Raw genomic sequence first — 21,167 nt, 5'->3', positions numbered from 1 at the left:
AGAGTATGTCTTGTTAAAGGTTATGTCTTCTTGGATCAAATTTCAAGATCTCCAGACCATTCATCTCAATGGTTTAGCTCCTACTGCCACCCAAAGGGCAACAACAAGGAAATACAAAAGGCGTTTTGAAGTCAACCACATTTCAGAGCTTGCCACTGATCAAGTTCTATTGCATGTGATTCTGTGGAAGGAGTGACATCAGCTTGAAAAGATCTCCTCTTCAGAATCCTTCAGAAGACTTAATTGCCATGATATGTTCAATTGGATTTCCATTTGGCAAGATGATGTTGAGAGAGAACTGAATCGTGTAACTTGGTTTAGGTTTTATTCGCAATAAAATCATGTTACGATTCATTGTTGTTGTTTCTTTTCTTATCTCCAAAACTAACTGGCATCAGTTGGACAAACAGAGAGCTAACTGAATAAGGTAACTGATAAGTGATTAATTGGCATCAGTTGACAAACAGTTAACTAACTGAATACAGTAACTGATAAATGACTAACTGAATGAACATCAACTGGCATATCAACAATAAGACTTATATAATTAAGACAAGTTAATTAAACCAAGAATATTGCGAAAGTGAGAAAACTTAGTCTCTGACAATGGTTTGGTGAAAATGTCAACAGCTTGTTGTTCAGTTGACACATATTCCAATCTGATTGCTTTCTCCAGAGCATGATCTCTGATGAAATGATGCCTGACATCAATGTGCTTTGTCCTTGAGTGAAGAACTGGATTGTATGTGATCGTAATTGTGCTTGTATTATCACAAAATATGGGAGATTCTTTTGCATCGAATCCATAATCTTTCAGTTGTTGCTAAATCCAGAGCAGTTGGGCACAGCAGCTTCCAGCAGCAAGATATTCTGCTTCAGTTGTGGAAGTAGCTATGGATGTTTGCTTCTTGCTGAACCATGAGATCAGTCTGTCTCCTAGAAACTGACAAGATCCACTGGTGCTTTTAAGATCTAGCTTACATCATGCATAATCTGCATTTGAATATCCAACTAAATTGAAAGAAGAGTCATTAGCATACCATAATCCCACATTTTGTGTGCCTTTAAGATATTTTAAAATACGTTTGGCAGCTGAAAAATGCGATTGCTTTGGATTTGCTTGAAATCTAGCACACATACACACAGCAAATACAATATCATGACGACTAGCAGTTAGATACAATAATGAACCTATTAAACCTCTGTAGAGTGTCGTCTCAACTGATATTCTCCCTTGATCATTATCGAGTTTAACTGATGAACTCATGGGAGTATTTGTAGCTGAACATGTTTCCATGCCAAATTTCTTGAGCAATTCCTTTGTATACTTGGTCTGACTGATATAAATACCAGTTTCTAGTTGCTTCACTTGCAGACCGAGGAAAAATGTCAGTTCACCCATCATACTCATCTCAAATTTGTCCTGCATTAACGTGGCAAACTTCTCACATAATTTGGGGTTAGTTGACCCAAATATAATATCATCAACATAAATTTGCACAAGTAAAATGTGATCATTCTTAGAAAATTTGAACAAAGTCTTGCCAACTGATCCAATAGTAAAATCATGATCAGTTAGAAATTTTGAAAGTGTCTCATACCAAGCTCTTGGAGCTTGTTTAAGACCATATAAAGCTTTGTTCAAAGGATATACATGATCAGGAAAAAAGTGATTGATAAAACCTGAAGATTGTTCAACATAAACTTCTTCATGTAACTGACCATTCAAAAATGCACTCTTCACGTCCATCTCATATACTTTAAAGTTCTTGAATGATGCATAGGCAAGGAACATTCTGATTGCTTCCAGTCTTGCAACTGGTGCATTCGTTTCATCGTAGTCAATTCCTTCTTCTTGCATGTATCCTTGTGCTACAAGTCTTGCTTTGCTGCATGCAACTGAACCATATTCGTTTAGTTTGTTTCTGAATACCCATTTTATACATATAATAGTTTTACAAACTGGTCTTGGAACTAAGTTCCAGACCTTGTTATGTGTAAACTTATTTAGCTCCTCTTGCAATGCATTTATCCAGTTAAAATCAGCAAGAGCTTCATCAGTTTTCTTTGGTTTCAGTTGTGAACAAAAGCAGAATGAATAAATAAGTTAAGCATTTGGTTTCGAGTTCTTACTGGATCAGATGGATTACCAATCACTAATTCTGGAGGATGTGATTTCTTCCATCTGTACTCAGCATTTGTTGCATCCATATCAGCAACTGCTTCAGTTGGCAACTGAATGTTTTCTTCAGTTTCAGTTTTCAGTTGGAGCTGTATCAGTTGGTAACTGAATATTATCAATATGCTCCACTAACTGATTATCAGGAACAAATTCATGTTCAACTTATTGATCCAGTACTTCTAGTTCAGGTGTTTGAAGGATGTTTCGATTGATATGACTCTCTTCTTCATTTTCATCCTCCAAATTGATATTTGTAAATCGATCAACTAGCTCAACTGGATCAGTTGGCTTATCAGTTAGCACAGATTCATCAAATACAACATGTATAGATTCTTCAACATTTAAAGTGCTTTTATTAAAGACTCTATAAGCTTTACTAACTGATGAATATCCAAGAAATATTCCTTCTGCAGATTTAGCATCAAAGACTTTTAAATGATTTTTGCCATTATCAAGAAGGTAACATCTGCAGCCGAATATTTTGAAATATGAAACCACACTTTTTCGTCCATGCCAGATCTCATATGGTGTTTTCACATGATTCTTATTAATCATTGATCTGTTCTGAGTGTAACATGCAGTATTTACTGCTTCTATTCAAAATCTTTGAGAAATACCAGAATCAGCAAGCATTGTTCTAGCAGCTTCTTTAAGGGTCCGATTTCTTCTCTCAGCTACACTATTTTGTTGAGGGCTTCTAGCTGCTGAGAGCTCATGCTTGATCCCAGTATTTTCTAAAAATGTTGAAAATTTTTTATTGATGGATTCAGTCCCTCTATAAGACCTTATTCGATCAATCCCAACTGATTTTTCATTTAATAATCTTTTGAAGAGTTTAATCAGTTGTGCAGCAGTTTGGTCTTTGGATTTGAGAAATATAACCCAAGAAAATCTTGAAAAATCATCCACAACCACTAAGGTGTATTTCATTCCCCCTAAACTCATGACCGGTATTGGACCAAAAAGATCCATATGTAACAGTTCTAAGCATCGGGAAGATGATTTACAACCCTTGTTTTTGAATGAAGATCTTGTTTGCTTAACAAACTGACATGCTAAACAAACTTTATCTTTTGAAAAATCTATTTTGGGCAAACCAGTTACAAGATCATGGTTACTCAGATAGGCAATAGATTTAAAGTTTAAGTGGTTCAACCTCTTATGCCACAACCAGTTTCTAGAAGATTTGGAAGCAATGAAACAAACTAGTGCATAAGGTTGATCAGTCCAACTGACTTTGTAAGTATTTTCACAATGATTGCCAGTTAGGAGGACCTTATCAGTTGAGTCTATAACTGAACAAGTGCGTTTGTCAAACTGAACTGAGAAATTATTGTCGCATAACTGACTGATGCTAATCAAGTTATACTTCAAATTCTCAACTAGTAAAACATCTTTGACAGTAAAGTTACCATGGATAAGCTTACCCTTACCCACAGTTTTACCTTTGGAGTTGTTTTCAAAACTGATGTGTGGACCATCATATTTGATCAGTTGGGATAGCAAACTTGCATCCCCTGTCATATGTCGTGAGCTTCCACTGTCTAGATACCAAGTGGATTCTTTGTTTGTACCTGTCACCTGCAATCACACACAGTATATGATCTTGGTACCCATATTCAATTGGGACCCAAACTGATTAGTCCTTTAGGAACCCAGACTTGAACCAGTCTAACTGACTTTCCAGTTGATGTGTTCCAAATAGTTTTTCTCGACTTTTGGGTATTAAGTGTGTGGTGTGAGGAAGAAATAGTATGATTTGTACCATTTTTCAACTGACTGCTCTTTTGATACCGTTTCTGAACTGGCTTACAGTTGTAGTAATTGTAATAGCCATTCCTTGAGTACTGATTTTTGTAACTGAATCGTTTAGGTGACCAATTTCTTGAATCAGTTGAACTCTCATAGCTATATCCAATTCCATACCGTTTGGATCTATTCTTAATTTCAGTCGATTGAACAGTTGGTTTACTTGGTTCTGAGAATTCATTTACCATAGTTGATTTTACAAAGGTAATGTGCTTTCCTTTGTTTTCATTCAACCTTGGCTGTGTATCACTTGCAGAATTTTCAACATGACTGTTAAAGCTTAAACCAGTTTTATCATCAACTGATTTTTGTGAATTATGCATTTCAGTCAATGTAACTGAAGACTTGTTCCAAGCTTGAATTAGTTCAGTATGTTTTGAAATTTCAGTTTTTAACTGATATATCAAAGTTTAGTTCTCAATCATTTTAGCCTTTTGCTTTGCAATCTCCCTTTTTAAACTCAACACATCAACTGACTCATCAGTTTCAGTTTTGTTATCATTGGGATCATTTTTGTTCAGCTCTGACCTTCTCAAATGATTGAGCAAGTTTGTGATACTCATTTACCATGTCATGCAGTGTGGTAATGAGTTCCTCACGAGTGAAATCAGTAGAGCTAAAGTCAAATACCTGTTCACTTGTTGACTCCAGTTCAGCATCATCTGCCATTAAGCACTTGACTTCTTCTTCATCATCACTTGAACTGATTGGAATTCATGTTCTGACTCCTCACTGTCAGTTTCGCCCACTTTGACTTACTCTCCTCAGCTGGAAGCACCTCATGTTTCTTTCTGAGAGATTTCTTGTCATCCTTGGTTCTTCTTCTGTGCTCATAGGGCTTCTTTCCCTTTTCAATTGATCCTAGACTGTCCTTCTTTGTCTTGGGACAGTCAACAATGAAATGACCAGTCTTGTCACAGCTGTAGCAAATATAAGGTTCTTCTTTGGAGTGATTTTTCTGATATTGTTTCTGGAAGTTTCCTTGATTCCTTCGCATGAATCTTCCAAATTTCTTGATGAACAATGACATTGCGTCATCACTCATTTTATCAGCAGATTTGTCAACTGAACCAGTTGGTTCCATGTTGACAGCAGTTAAAGCAGCCGTGACATTTGATGTAGAAGGTTCCCCTTCTCTGGTTTGTAGTTCAAACTCGTATGCCTTTAGATCAGCGAACAAATCATGAAGTTCGACCTTGTTATGGTCCTTTGATTCACGCATAGCCATGGTCTTGAAGTCCCACTCTTTGGAAAGACCTCTGCCACTTTTAGAACTACTTCTTTGTTAGAATACACATTTCCCAGTGCATTCAACTCGTTTATAATACCGCTGATCCTTTCATCGTATTCATGCATGGATTCTCCAACCTTCATTTTGATGTTGTCAAATTTCTGAACTGCAACCGATAGCTTGTTCTCCTTAGTTTTCTCGTTTCCTTCACAAAACTGAATCAGTTTCTCCCACATCTCTTTAGCGGTTTTGCACATTTTGATTTTGCTGAAAGTGATTTTATCCAGTGTTTTATATAATATGTCCTTAGCCACATTGTCAAGGTTGGCTTTCCTCTTATCTTCAGTTGTCCATTCTTCTCTGAACTTTTCAACTCGATGTGGTGCCCCTTCAGTTATGGCAACTGCTGTGTTTGCTTTTAATATCTTCATGGGTCCATCAGTAATGATGTACCACATATCGTCATCTTGTGCAGCTAAATGAGCCTGCATTCTTATTTTCCATTCGTCGAAATCTTCTCTAGAGAACATATGAATTTTATTGAACGAAGACATGATAATCCGTTTTGTAGATAAGAATATTCAGGGACAAGATTCAACCGCTCTGATATCACTTGACAGGATCGATTAACTGGTGAAAGAGTTTTTAAAAGGGGGGTTGAATAAACACTCACGATTTTCACAATCTTTTCGAATGTTGAGTCAGTTTAGTGACAAACTGAAACTCGGAATCTTGTCAGTTGATATCAATCAGTTAACAATAAAGTGCGAAAATAAACTGACTGATAGATAGAATAAAAACTGAATTAAGAACACACGAGATTTTATGGATGTTCGGATATTTCAAACACTCCTACGTCACCCCTTCTATCACAAGGATAGGATATCTACTAAAAGACTTTGATCGATACAAGCACTTGTACAGACCCACTTCAGTTTGGACTTAACAGTGCCAAAACTGAAACTCTTAGTTTACAAAATATTTCACGATACTCAACTGGATTTAGCACAACTGATCTCTTAAGATCGAGTTTTACAACAGCAATAATTTGTGCTAGTAAGCTCGAAAAATAGCCTAGAATGCTACGAATATATCTTATAAGTTGAGTTTCTGATTTTTGAATATGAGCGAGAATTTCAGCAGAGTAACAGCAAGGTTGATAGAATAGTGAATCGTTGTTGTAGTTCGGGTAACCTTTCTCAGCTGTACCCCTACTATTTATAGGCTTCTCTTCAACGGTAATAATCAATGTAATTTGAATCTTTATATCCGTTGATTGCCACGTCAATATTCTTCCGACATTCGTACACTGCAGCTTTCTGATATGCGGCGTTCCCACTCTCTGCTTTGTACTGTTGTCGGTTGAATGTCCTTATCGTTAACTGATGACATGTACGGCTGAAGGATCAGTTGATAAGCAACAGCTGATAAGCTCACAACTAAATGTAGCAACTGATCAGTTTCCAACTGATCAGTCAGTTGTCTGCGTAAGTTCAGTTCAGCTAGTTCAGTTGACTTTGTTAATTTGCGCATTAATCTTCAGTTGAAGGCAACTGTCAGTTTGAATATTTGTTCAGTTATTATCAAACTTCTTGATCAATTAATCTTATCGATTAAGCACTCATTTTGTCAAACAACCGAAATTTAGTTTCCAACAGTTAGCTAGTGTAAGATGAGGTTTGAATATCAACGACGTTTCTTTTGTTTGTTCCAAATATATGCTTATATATATTTTATATCGAGAATTTTATCTTAAAATAAATAGGGGTGATAAATATTTACTTAAATAAGGATTAAAATTTATTATTTAATAAAATGAGATACGAAATAAGTTTGGGGAAAAAACTGAGAAGTGAAAAGTAGTTTGCAAATTTGACGTGGATTTGTGGACTGAGAAATAGGTTAGTGGCCAGTGGTATTCTCACATTTGTTTTGGTTTTGTGAAATTTCGGAAGTTGTGAAAATTACTTTAATGTTTTGCTTGTTAAATACCATTTGAATTTATTATTAGAGAATGACAATTTAGCCTCAGCACTTAATTGATTATAATAATTTTTCTAAGGAATTGAGTATTGAGACATCTATGTATACATAAAAGTAGAGTTGTCTGTTAAATTTAATAAAATACTGTCAAAATGTATTTGATAGAAAAAGAAATAATTATACATGTTCATCACGAAAATTGCGGGGCGTGCCAGGCACGTAATCGTACCAAATATAGAATGATCTGACTTCTTTGTCAAGCGTTGTGTGTCCCAATTCAATCGTGAGTTCTAATTCCCTTGGAATGGCTTCAAAGCGAAAAAGTATAAATTGAGGAATATGATGAAATTATAGAGAAAATCCATTAACAACATCAAATTTAACCACGTTGTTATGAACATGAACAACATTTTTACAAAAAAGTTGAAAGAATATGTAAAAAATTCAAGAAACTTGACGGCTGATAATTGAAATAAACATACATAGAATTGAGAGAATTCTGTAGAGCTTTATTGTAGATTTTGTGTTGATTTTTGTCGTGTCCTCATTCTGATTCTTCTTTCTGTTTTTTGTTGCACTCCACAGAGAAGTTCTGACCATATTCAATGATCGTTCATGATGCGCCGTGGATCACCTCTTCCATCGTGGTTTTCAACTTACATCTTTTTGGACTCGTCCATTGGGCCTCTCCACATTCTGCAGGCTTCTTATTGTTAATAGGCTTCTAAGATTTGGGCTAAACAACTGCCCCTAGTCAATTTGGGCCAATGGCCAATTTGGCCCATATGGGCTATTTGGCTAATTTGACCAATTCAGCCTAGTGGGCTGAGTTGGCTATGTCTTTGCTTTGTTTGGTCTTCTAGCTATTCAGAGCTCAGCGTAGAATCATATGGTTGAAAGGAATGGTTCTACGAACTTGAAGAAGAATTGACAGCTGAAACGCATGTTCTTCTTCCAACAGATTAAATCCAAGTGTGCATTTCCTGAAACCTTATCTCTTTCTTCCTCATTTCCTTCCCCCAAATCTCCATTGACGCCCATCGATCTTCCGAAGAAACCGCCGATTACATCGCCTTTGTGATGCTATCCAAGTTTCTGCAAATTTTCATCATCAATCTCCTTTACATCAAGCCACACCTTCTCAAGCTAGGTATATTTCACCATTTTTCCCAATCCTCCATCACGAAAACATTGTAGAATATGTCACATTTCATGCTCCACTCAAGGTGTTTGTGCATATGTCTGAATGAGTTTTTTAATGAGTAACACCTTGGAACACCCACTGCTTGCACCTCAACAGAGCGACTCCCTTAGTGTGTATATTCAGAGCTTGATCTATAGCTTGTGGAACTTATGTAATCTTCCATGTGCTTACAAGAAATGAGCCAGCACAAAGAATTGTGATGCTCTAACAAATTCACTGAGGATGAGATCCTATTTCTGGAATTTTGGCAAGCCATAAACTCAAAATGGCAAGATTCATTCTATCTCACAAAGAAGTGACAAGTGCCACATCAATGACAACATATAGCACACACAAAGCATAGTTTTGTTGATCAACAATCCATTATTTCTCATGTGGTTCTCATTTATTTTTCAGGAAACATGGTTGGAGAAATCGAGCATTTGAGAATCTCATAGGCCAATGCAAGAAAGTACCTTAAAAACCAATAGAGATGGAAAACCCTCATGGTAGTGTAGCTTGCCAATCCGAAAGAAAATTACCAAGCTTTGATGAATATCTCTGCAAGCGGCTGAGCATATATGTATGGAGTGTCATGCACATTGAGAGGAAATAAAATACATAGGTAAGGGACAATAGATGTACTTTTTTTGCACTTATTTTCCATGGTTTGACAAGTGTCTTTATGATGTGTAGACTTGAAAAAGTGGCTTGAAAGCCAAACTTTGTTATTAGAAACATGTTGTTTACCTTATACATGCTGCTTGGGATTTGTTTATATGTATTTGTATTTTTGTCATTTAACATTTACAAGGGAAACTTTGCCAAAATTTTCTAAAAACTATACAAACGGAAAAAAAACTTGTTTTTTTCAACATTGATGCAAACATGGCGGGTCAACACTGCTTGTTACCAACCAACTGTTAAACAACATTTTTCAAACAATACTTCCCAAAGTTTCAAGATATGCAATAAACAAACTTCACTTTTCCATCAATTTGGCCAACCAACACAACAAATATTCTTCTCAAAATACATCAACTACATCGGATTCTATGAGCAATCATTTTATTTACTCACAAATGCTCCATCATTATTTACAAACAACTTCAGTAAGGAATGGCTTAAAAGCCTATTCCTCACATATTTACATAAACTTTTTATGATTCAATATGACAAAACTAACCAAAGTGGCCATCCAGCCTACTTTGTACAATACTTCTCATCTATTCCATCTTTATGAACCATTTGTTTCTGGCTGTCGATCTTTCATCTGAGTCGGAGCTAAGATTAAATCCTCCATTTGTAACTCTTCTTCATCGCTACCTCCACATTCCTCCTCAAATATTATTTCAGCTTCATCGATATCCCACAACTCCTGAGACTGCATTTCGTTCACCAGGTGCTGCATTTTGGCTTTCCACTCAGAAGCTGCATCGACTTCCATCTCTTCTTTAGTGAACTTAGTCATCGAACTCCTCGATAATAGGTCGGACCATGGGTCTAGTAGAGACCATGGCAATAGGTTTGAGAACCTTCTCAACTGCTTCTTTAACCTTTTGAGTGTCCATGTACACTGCTCCTGGTTGTCCATGCACCTTGTAGTTACGAAACTTAATTTGACCAAAAGCTCCATCATAATATCTAGCTTCCACGGCATTGGAATTAGATTGATATGGCTGTGAATCAACATGTACCACTTCAAACTCATCCACTTTCCACATTAACAATAATTGGTGCATGGAGAATGGCACACAATGATTGGTATGAATCCAATCCCTCCCAAACAAAGCATGGAAGCTAGCACTGGAATTGACCACGAAAAAGGCTGACAGAGAGGATCGAGACCCTACACTAACATTTGCTGGTAAAAATCCCAAGGTTTAGTTGGATTCTCCAATAAAAGCTGCCACATAGACTTCTGTCGGAATCAAGTCTTCCACACCTTTCCCCAACTTCTGCAGAATTATGTGGGGTAGAATATTGACAGCAGATCCATTATCTATCAATATTCTAGACACATGTTTTCCATTAACATGCGCCATGATATAAAGTGGTTTGATATGACTAGTCATTTCATTGGTAGGCTTCTTCATAACCACTCTTTTCTCTTAATCAACAAGAACTCCAACACAATCTTTCGAAACATTAATCTGGACGGAATCTGTAGCAATTTCATTTCCCATAAAGCCACCAGACCCAAACATTCTTTTGTCTTTGAACTCATCTGGTAACATTAATGAGCTTGTGGCACACTCAAATGAGACAAGAATATGCCCTACCTTGAAGTTAGCTTTCTTGACGACGTTACTATCTTCCTCCGATAGCAAGTCATCACCTTCCTCTTCTTTATCTTCAGTAGCCTTCCTGTCGAACTTCTTCTTCTTTTTAAATGATTCTTCCACTTTCAATCTTCGCCCCGTAGCTTTTTCTCTTTTTTGGGTTCGAGAAAGCGGCGTTGGAAACTTTGGATGTTCCACACGTCTCCATTGTCTGTTGGGAGTTACCATCGGAGGAACAACAAAAAAGGAATTCCTTTCATATTTTTTATGATCATTCGGGAATGGAGACCCCTGAAGTATCTCTTGGGATGACTGCTGGTTATATTTTCTTTCACCATTCCTGATTTTAGTAGACGAGCTTCCCTCAAGGTAAGAGTTCACCGGCCTCTTGGCCATGGATTTCCCATCATACCTCCCATTCCCCCTTCTGTACGACATATTCCCCTTGCTGTAATGATGATCTCTTTCGTGAAAAGTTTCTATTCTTCAGCCTTTGACATCAAATATCATCTTACTGAGTACCCAACACTTCTTTATAGTAACTCTTGGCCGGAAGGATCTGTTTCCAACTACATTCCTCTTCTCATTGATTAGAAATCGCAAGTCGGTATTATTCACATTCACGTTAGCTACAGGTGTAAAAAGGTCTTCATCCACTATCATTGTCTCTTTTTTCTCAGAGAATCTCAGGATTCCCTTGTTGATTCTCTCTTGCAGAACATTTTAAAAGCCCAACAAACATTAGTATTATGGTTGAAGGAATTATGATACTTACAGTAGTCTCTTTCCTTGATCTCTTATCTGGTTGGTACTTTATGATCTCGGGGAAGGTTGTGAATTTTTCCTTCAGCAAATGATCAAAAAAAATTCCATCTTTGATGCAACAAAGGTATAAGGCATTTGAACTGGAGAAGCATTTTTTCTGGGAAACTCTTCATTTTTGCGCTTTAATAACGGGATTGTACGCAATCCAGAACTTGCCACTTCTGCCAAGGTGACTTCTTCAACTTCTTGGAAGTAAGAGCCAACAGTAGACTTCCTTTTGTGACTTTCCTCACGCAATAATTCCTCATACTCTGATACTTTGGCAGCAAGCTCATAAAAATCGTGGAATTCCATCCCTTGAAATTTCTTTCTCAGCTCAAAATCAAGTCCTCGTTGCGCCATTTTCACATATTCTGATTCCGGAAAGAAAACTCTGCACCTAATCCTCACTCTTTTGAATTTGCATATGAAATCATTAGCAGATTCTCCCGACATCTGGACCACTCTCGACAATTCCACTATACTAATCTCAGGTAATGTTCTAAAAAAACTGTGTATGGAACTAGCGTTCTATGTCATGTCAAGTCATAATAGAATTTCAAGGCAGTGTGGCGTACCAAGTAAATGCAGTGCTAGTCAATGAATTGGGAAACAAACGTAGCTTGTAGTTGGAAAAGTTATCCAAATTTGCTAGTTCACCACACTGTATCGTAAACCTGCCACATGTTCCACACTAGATTGGCCATCTTCCATCGAGTATAAAGTAAAGTTTGGAATGCGATAGTCTTGTGGATAAGAGTTTTCACGATCAACAACTTCGGGGTATGGCTTGTGAAACTCTGGTCGGTTGATTGGCCTCACCCCTGGGCCATCCAACTCTTGGACAACATCACTTACAGTCTTGAAGTCCAAGACTGAAGTTTGGCGTAATGGGTATGGGGAATAATTTTCCCCCTACTGTGTTATTCCCCGAACTGGGAACTGAACACATGCATTTCCCCATCACCATACATCCCTGGATGCATGCTAGGAGAAGTCACATCGAACATATTATCATTTACTTGTTTACCACTGCTGTAACTTTGGTGTTTCGGCCCCAATTCATCTTCCTTCCTTTGTGGAAGAGTATACTTTTCTTCTCTAACAGACCCCAGAGTCGGAGATTACTCCAAGAGGCAGTTTCCACCTGCTTGAGAACTTCCCGACCCCTGGCCTTGGTCTTCACGCAGATTAGTTTCATTTTCTTTGGGTTCACCCACTTCTGGTGACTTTTTCTCCTCATTCGAAGACTTCTTCCATTCCCTTACTTCTGCCATAAAGTCCATCATAACAGCAGTAAAGGCTTTGGTCATTTCGTTGAGATCACCATGAATATTTTTCTCCATGGACAACATAATATTTGTTGGAAGTCCCTCTTCACCAGAAAATGAAACTCCTTTCCTCACAGCCTCTTCTTCGAACTTGTGTACCAGTCGTTCCACTGATCTTCCATCAGCATCGGTCTCTTCTTCCTGTGAACGATGGCCCTTCCTCTGTGATGGAGGAATTCCTTCATGTTTCTCAGTACTCTTTGGAGGCATTGCGGTCCCACAGTGCGTGCCAATTTGTTTATCACGAAAATTTCGGGACGTGCCAGGCACGTGATCGTATCAAATATATAATGATTGTGTGTCTCGATTCGACCGTTAGTTCTAATTCCCTCAGTATGGCTTCAAAACGAAAAAGTATAAACTGAGGAATGTGATGAAATTATATAGAAAATCCATGAACAACATCAAATTTAACCACGTTGTTATCAACATGAACGACATTTTTACAAGAAAGTTGAAAAAATATGTAAAAAATTCAAGAAACTTGACTGCTGGAAATTGAAATAAACAGACATAGAATTGAGAGAATTCTGCAGAGCTTTACTATAGATTTTGTGTTGATTTTTGTCGTGTCCTCATTCTGATTCTTCTTTCTGTTTTTTGTTGCACTCCGTAGAGCAGTTCCCGCCATATTCCACGATCGTCCATGATGCGTCGTGGATCACCTCCTCCATCGTGGTCTTTAACTGACACCTTTTTGAGCTCGTCCATTGGACCTCTCCACATTTTGCAGGCTTCTTATTTTTAATGTACTTCCAAGATTTGGGCTAAACAATACCATTTAAGTATTTGCATAATATATTAAATATTATTAAATAAATACATAATTAAATATGAAGTCCATTCGATTTCTATTTAAAATTCAAATTTGAATATGATTTCTATTGAAAATATGAAATACATTTAAATGTCTACATTTATTATATCATTTCATTTAATTTCGGTTATAATTTTAGATTTTGTATTAATTTTATATTTTAATTATGTATACTCTCTAAAATATTGAATAAAATATAGAAAAATTATATATTATTATTTTTTCAACTTTTAGTGAAGCGTATCATCGTGAATTTTGATATATTGATATCTGTGAATTGATATTATTATTATTATTATTTATTTTAATCAGAACTTTACTATAAATATTTTTTAATATGTTCTAAAAAATAATTAAAATTTTTAATCAAAGTTCATTCATTTTATAAGTGAAGAGAATTTTTACTTTTTAAAAAATATTTATTTTTTGTAGATAAAATAATATATGATTTTTAAATATATTTTTTTCTATTATTTTTATTAGTAATAGATCTCTTCAACCAAGATATTGAATGCAATGATAAAAAAATCAATTTGACTGCATAAAATTATTATTCCTATTTGAGAAATGGTATAAACATTTTTTTTATATAGTAATATATAATTATTCAAGCACTCATACGTACCGATTTTTCTTGGCAGACGGATCCTGAGATTTGTCAAACATGTCTCAGACCAATCATCTTCTTTCCTAAGATAAGATAAGAATGAGATTGAGACAAAACTGCTAGAAGATGAACACACTCAGTTTTGGGAATGGTCAGGGGCGGGGCCACCCTTGGGTTAGGGTGGGCTCCAGCCCCACCCAAATTTTACAAATTTTTTTTTTGTTTTTCAGTTTTTTTTTAGATTTACTTTATTGACGCAAATTCGGAAAAAAAAAATATCTATGAAGAAGTTTTTAAAATGGCCTTCTACATATACCTATAATCAAATTTGACTTTTTCTCGCATTTTGCTCAAAAGGTTGAAAAACTCACTACAAGAAAAATAATTTTTAACAACACATCAAAGGCACAGTTTTTATTAAAATCGTTGTCTTTCTACCTTTAACAACGGTTTAACAAAAACCGTTGTCGTAGCCTAAAAAAATCCGTTCAAAGACAACAGTTTCTTTAAAACCGTTGTCCTTGATATATCTAGAACAACGATTTTTAAAAACCGTTGTCTATGAGCGTTTTTTTGGGCTACGACAACGGTTTTTAAAAAACGTTGTCTATGAGCGTTTTTTTTTTGGCTACGACAACGGTTTTTAAAAACCGTTGTCTATGAACGTTTTTTTTTTTGGACTGCGGCAACGGTTTTTAAACTGTTGTCTATTAGCGTTTTTCTTCAAGCTACGACAACGGTTTATAAACAACCGTTGTCTTTCAACTGTTTTTTCTATAAATTTGTTTTCGAAATTACATTTTGCGATCGTTTAAGTAAAATCTGTCGCTAAAATTAGCGACTAATTTAAATTTTGCGACGGTTTAAGTATAACCGTCGTAAATTTTAGCGACGGTTTTAAGCAAAACCGTCGACCATGTAAAAACAGCGACGGTTTTGTAAAAAGTGTCGCTAAAATTAGCGTCGGTTTTCTTATAACCGTCGCTAATTTTAGCGACAGTTGTGGTAATACCGTCGCCAATATATAATTAGCGACCGTTTGTACTTAACTGTCGCTATATTTAGCGACGGTTATTGATAACCGTTGCTAAATATAGCGACGGTTCTTGTAAAAGCGTCGCTAATTTTAAATCGGCGACAGTTAGAAAAATAACCGTCGCTGTATGCGACGGATTAAGTCAAAATTGTCGCAAACTGTCTATAAATATCCCCACCCTCGGTCCATTTTCTACCATACCACTTCACAACAGTTAAAATTTTTCTCTCTTACACAATTTTAGTTTCGATTTTCTCTTCAAAGTTTAATAAATTTTTAAAATCAAGAATATAGTATTTTCGATGGTAAATCAAGAATATAATTAGCATATTAGATTGTGAGTTTTTTGTATATTTATTAAAATATTAAAAGTGAATTTTTTTTTAATTTTGCTGAAAAAATTAGCGACGGAAAACATACAGACCCGTCGCTAAAATTAGCGGCGAGGTTTAAAAAATACCGTCGCTAAAATTAGCGACGGTGTATTTAACCATCGCTGATTAGCGACCGTTTTAATTACGACCGTCGCTAATTTTAGCGACGGTTCACGATGATGTCCGTCGCGAATTAATTTGCGACAGTTGTTTTAAAACCGGTTCACGATGATGTCCGTCGTGAATTAATTTGCGACGGTTGTTTTAAAACCGTCGCAAATTGTACCTACCACTTCCATTCAAACCCGTTGTCTTTTAGCGAATGCTTTAACCACAAGATATTTAACAACAGTTTTATATATTTACGACAACGGTTTTTCACCGTCGTCTTTAGACGTCTACGACAACGGTTTTTCACCGTTGTCTTTGAGCACACCCTTTAACCACAGTGCTTTTAACAACGATTTTATTTGACCTACAACAACGGTTTTTAACCGTTATCTTTTGCTTTTTTTGTAGTAGTGACTTAATGTAAGTTGATTTTTAAAATTAGATTTCAGTTCCAAATACATTTTTAGACTATATTTACAATAATACACAAATATATTAAATTGAGCTAATATGATAATATAACTATGTAGTTACTATATATTTTATTATATCTTTATTTAATTTATATTAATATTAAAATTTTATAGAATTTTAATTTTTTTTAATATGAACTAGTGTATGTTTATAAAAATTGATTTTGAGAAAAATAAAGTAATGATTTTGAGAAATTGTGCAAATTTTCAATGTGAATCATAGTATGTGATATTATATTATTTATCAATTATTTGAATTTTGTGAATAATGACTTAAATGATGTATCAAGTGTTTTGTTTTCTATTAATGTTCATATTATTCTTTGATGTTTGTCAATATCCAAATCTATGCATTGGTTTTTTTTTTTTTTACCGTTGGTTTTAAAAAAATGATGTAAACTGACTTTCGCTCTTGACCGCAATGATTCTTAATAGTAAAAAATTTGAAAAATCCGTTTTGGAATTAAGATAAGGTCATATATCAATTCAATCTAGGGTGAACAAAATATCGATTTCAACCCAAATAACTGATTGAGCTGAATTAATTTGAAAAATTGATTTGTTTAATTGGAATTTTGGTTTTTGAATTCAATATAGGATGAACAAAATATCGATTTCAACCCAAATAACTTTTTATCAGTTAACTATTTATTTTATTAAACACAGTATAGGACGGAGTCAGCCCCAGGTAATTTTGAATCCTGGCTCCGCCCGGAATGGTGACATTGTTATCATATCTTATTTAAACCATTTTACGGAAACGAATCCTTTTGCGTGAAGTGAATACTTAATTCACTATATTAGCTGGATCGAACTAAAATTAAAAAATAAATAAATGAATAAAAATTAAAGGAAAAAAAAAAACAATATTGATATTATTAATAATTGTTTGAATAATAAATGGGAAGACGAGCGGTTTTCTCGTGCAAGCTGGCGGCCAGCAGAGAAAACCGAAGGGGTTGACCTTTTTGGAGATGGTAACGTTAATACGAAGCAGTACACGGAAAACTTGTACTTTCCCATTCGTCGTCCCCACTCGCCTCCCTTTTCTTCCGTACACACGTCCTCGATCTCCACTTTCTTCTTCATGAACGTATCTTATCCATTCCTCTCTCCCTCTCTCTATATATATATATAGCTCTAGGCACACATATATTCATACAGATTGGAGTGTGTGTTTGTGTGTGAAAACTGTGTAGAGATGATGTGTGAAGAGCAGCAGCAGCAGATGAGGTTTGAGACGAGGAATGGCAGAAAGATGAACAGAAGGAATCAGATAACGGTGAAGGAGGAAGAAGATGAAGCCATGGATAAGCTTGAAATAGTGGACTTGAGAGGGATGAATTTGGACTCTATTCCGATTAATCCCACCATTAATTTGGCTGCCATCTGCAAATTAGACATCTCCAATAACAATCTCCAGGTTCTTTTCTTTTCTATTTTTTTTTTTAAAAATTTTTTGGGTTTTCTTTGTCTAGTGTGAAAACTTTGTTGAAATATTTTTTTATATTTTAATTTCATTTTTTTTTAGAAAAAATGATTGAAAATAAAGGGAATTAGGTCGTCCAGATATGTGTTTCCATGGTTATAGAATCCTTGCACTGATATTCGTCAAATTACATAGGATATCTCCACTCGTAAACACGAGTAGTGAATCATATTTGATTGAAGATTACATGTTACATTTACATGTATTTGCAATATTAGTTTGTTTGGAGTAAATATTTATGTAATATTTAAAAAATTGTAATTTTGTTTTGTTTTTATTCGATGTATATATCGGGATTTCACATATAAATTCATATATATCTTGATGTATCAAATGATCGACATGCCAATCTATAATATATCATAAGTCAAATATTGGTGAAAATCTTTGAAATGTTTCAGCTTTTAACAAATAGTTGAGAAATTTATATATATTTATATTCAACTTGGGGATTTAATTTAATTAATTTTATAATTTTTTTCCATTTTGACAGAGTATTCCAGAATCTTTGATAGCAAGACTGCTGAATGTCGTCGTATTAGACGTGCACTCGAATCAGATCAAATTCCTTCCAAATTCGATCGGATGTTTGTCAAAGCTAAAGAATTTGAATGTATCGGGCAATCTTCTTCAATCACTTCCCAGAACTATAGAGAATTGCAGGTTTGTCATGTGATATCCTACTTTTAATTCAAAGAAAACTGTATTTTGGTCATATAATTTAGTCTATTTGTGATTTTGGTCATTTATGTTCACAAATTTCATCTTTAATCTCGTATCTTTCAATTTTTTTCAATGTTAGATTAGAAAAATTATGATTCATTCCGATCAAGCTTCCTTCCTATTCATCTGGAAGTTTACATCATACGTAAGCGTCACATCGGATTCGTACAACATAAATGACCATATTTGTACATAGGATACACAAAATTAGAGTGATGCTACATGTACATCCATATTTATACATTAATTTTTACAACACAAAAAATTCATTGCAAAAATTCAATTTTCAAAATCTTACTATATATTGAATACAGAATCTCGCGATATAATGGCTGTAAATATCGCTGTAACGATATATTAGTTGTACCTTTAGCATTATTCATAAAATTAACTTTATGAATAATATCTCTATATTTAAAACGCTCACAGTAATAGTATAGATCATTATATCCCTCTCGAGTTTATATTAATTATATACACATAATTTGATATAAAATTTGCAGATCTCTTGAAGAGTTGAATGCAAACTTCAACAAGTTGAGCCAACTGCCCGACACCATAGGATTCGAACTACTCAACCTTCAAAGACTCTCTGTCAACTCCAACAAGCTTATATTCCTCCCTCACTCCGCATCCCATTTAACCAATCTTCGAGTCCTCGACGCACGTCTCAACTGTCTGCGTTCGCTCCCACAAGACCTCGAAAACCTGATTAATCTACAAGTCCTCAACGTTAGCCAAAACTTTCAATACTTGTCAGATATTCCATACTCCATAGGCCTTCTACTGTCTTTAGTCGAATTAGACGTTAGCTACAACAAGATAACGGCCTTACCCGAGTCCATAGGTTGTCTAAAGAAGCTCCAAAAACTAAGCGTTGAAGGTAATCCATTGGTGTCGCCCCCAGTAGAGGTTTTTGAGCAAGGGTTACACGTTGTGAAGCAGTATTTATGCGATAAGATCAACGGGTCGGGCAAAACTTCTCCGAAGAAGAAAGGATGGTTCGGAAGGTTGGGAAAGTGTACTACTTTCAACGGCGTGAACGTAAGGGATGTGGACAGACAAGGGTACATCATGCCTAATTATAGGTCCATTGATGGACTCGCTTCGCCTAGATACATGGGGATGTTTTCTCCCAGACGACTCTTCTCGCCTAAGTCGTATTTTTCGAGATGAATTTCTTAGGTTTGCATGTGTATGTCATGAATTTGCAACCTTCGAAGGTTTCGAAGATGATTGTTTTCCGTGTTATTTATGTAAAATAAGTTGCTCATGTACAGTGTGAGTACTACGAACGAATTCCAAGTGCCTGTAAGAACCAAATATTTGTGCGCACGGAATTTACGAAACGAGATTTGTTGGAGATTTTGATTATTTATTTCATAAATTAACCAATCTTGGAGTGTTCGTTAATTTTATCTAAGAGCAAATCGCTAGATACCATTATTATGATCATGATATGAGCTATGTCACACCTATATTACGTTAATGTTTATTATATAGCATATATAGTCGAATATATGTATAAATTTTTATGTATTTTATGTAGGAACCACACATAATTTACTTTTTGAAAGGAAATCCCGGATTTAGTCTATGTTACATCGGGAATGTTTCTTCTCATATTTCAATATCATTAGATCATGTGGATCCTTCACATTTTTATGGAAGTTAAAATTTATGTTGATGATCCAAGAGCTAACATTTGACCATATCAGAGGAGAAGAAACACTCCAGGTGTAGCATAGAATAATCCGAAAAGCACATATAATTTTATATATCCAATATTATTATATATTAGATATTTCAAAAAAATTAGTATTATATATCAGGGAAAATGATTTTTTTTTGTTCCAATAACATGTTCAATTTTGGGTTTATGTCAACTAAGTTTTTTAAGTTTGGTTTTAGTACTCTAACTTCTAATTTTCGATTATTTTGGTCTAATTACTGATGTAACACTAAAATATGCTGACGTGACATTGGAGGAAAAAGCTGACATGAAATCTAAAATGCTGACATTACAACGAATAATGACATCGCATAGTTACTCAGCTGCTTGGCTGACTTCTCTTTCGATATGGATTGATCAATGAATGTCGCAATAAGAGCCTTGGTCAGTTTGGCAATCAATTCACCATCTGTTCTCGATTCCAAATATTCAAATTCATACGCTTTAAGATCTGTGAATAGATCATGCAGTCCAAGCTTGTTAAGATCTTTCGACTCTCGCATAGCCATTATTTTGACATCTCATTTTCTTGAGAGTACCCTAATTACTTTCAAAACTATTTCTCGGTTGCCATTTTCTTTACCAAGAGCGAAAGAGCAGGCAATTCGATTATAATGCTACTCACTTTTTCATAAAATTCCTACATAGACTCACGGGCCTTCATCTTGATGCTTTCAAACTTCTCTATCGCAATTGTGAGAACCCGGAATATCCGAAGCAAATCATGTAAGAAATAAAAACTCGAAACTAAGCTTAAACTAAGCTCAAAACTTTAATCATAACTATAAAACTCAAATATAAACTTAAATTTTCAGCTAACTTGACTCAAAGAAGTAGCTCCGAAGCTCGGGGATTAGCTCAACGGGAAGCTATGTTATACAAAACCGCATCAATCAAAGAGTTGTCATCGGAGAGGTAAACCCCCCCAGCTCAAAGACCCAATCTTTTAGCTCAATCAAGCTCAACCATGTTTGTCCTAAAAGAACCAACAATGGAGCTA

At 35.3% G+C, this 21,167-nt stretch overlaps 1 protein-coding gene across 1 annotated transcript; it reads left to right on the top strand.

The window, feature by feature from the left end:
- The first annotated feature begins 17,258 nt into the window (after window positions 1–17,258).
- On the top strand, window positions 17,259–19,830 carry LOC140962672 (plant intracellular Ras-group-related LRR protein 6-like). Its single transcript, XM_073421624.1, has 3 exons — window positions 17,259–17,646; window positions 18,206–18,375; window positions 18,939–19,830. Exons 1-3 carry the CDS (start codon window positions 17,425–17,427, stop codon window positions 19,609–19,611), a joined length of 1,065 nt encoding a protein of 354 aa, XP_073277725.1. The 5' UTR covers window positions 17,259–17,424; the 3' UTR covers window positions 19,612–19,830.
- Window positions 19,831–21,167: the final 1,337 nt, after the last annotated feature.

This window comes from Primulina huaijiensis, chromosome 17, assembly GCF_012295235.1.
Source record: "Primulina huaijiensis isolate GDHJ02 chromosome 17, ASM1229523v2, whole genome shotgun sequence".
In the NCBI taxonomy this organism is placed as follows: Eukaryota; Viridiplantae; Streptophyta; class Magnoliopsida; order Lamiales; family Gesneriaceae; genus Primulina; species Primulina huaijiensis.
The sequence above is the reverse complement of the archived record's forward strand: the minus strand, read 5'-3'. Positions and strand labels throughout refer to the sequence as shown.

Excerpts from the sequence above, each read along its gene's own strand:
- LOC140962672 (XM_073421624.1), top strand. The coding sequence starts at position 17,425 with ATGATGTGTGAAGAGCAGCAGCAGCAGATGAGGTTTGAGACGAGGAAT. Across the intron at positions 17,647-18,205 it reads TCTCCAATAACAATCTCCAG|AGTATTCCAGAATCTTTGAT; the intron begins GTTCTTTTCTTT and ends CCATTTTGACAG. Across the intron at positions 18,376-18,938 it reads AGAACTATAGAGAATTGCAG|ATCTCTTGAAGAGTTGAATG; the intron begins GTTTGTCATGTG and ends TAAAATTTGCAG.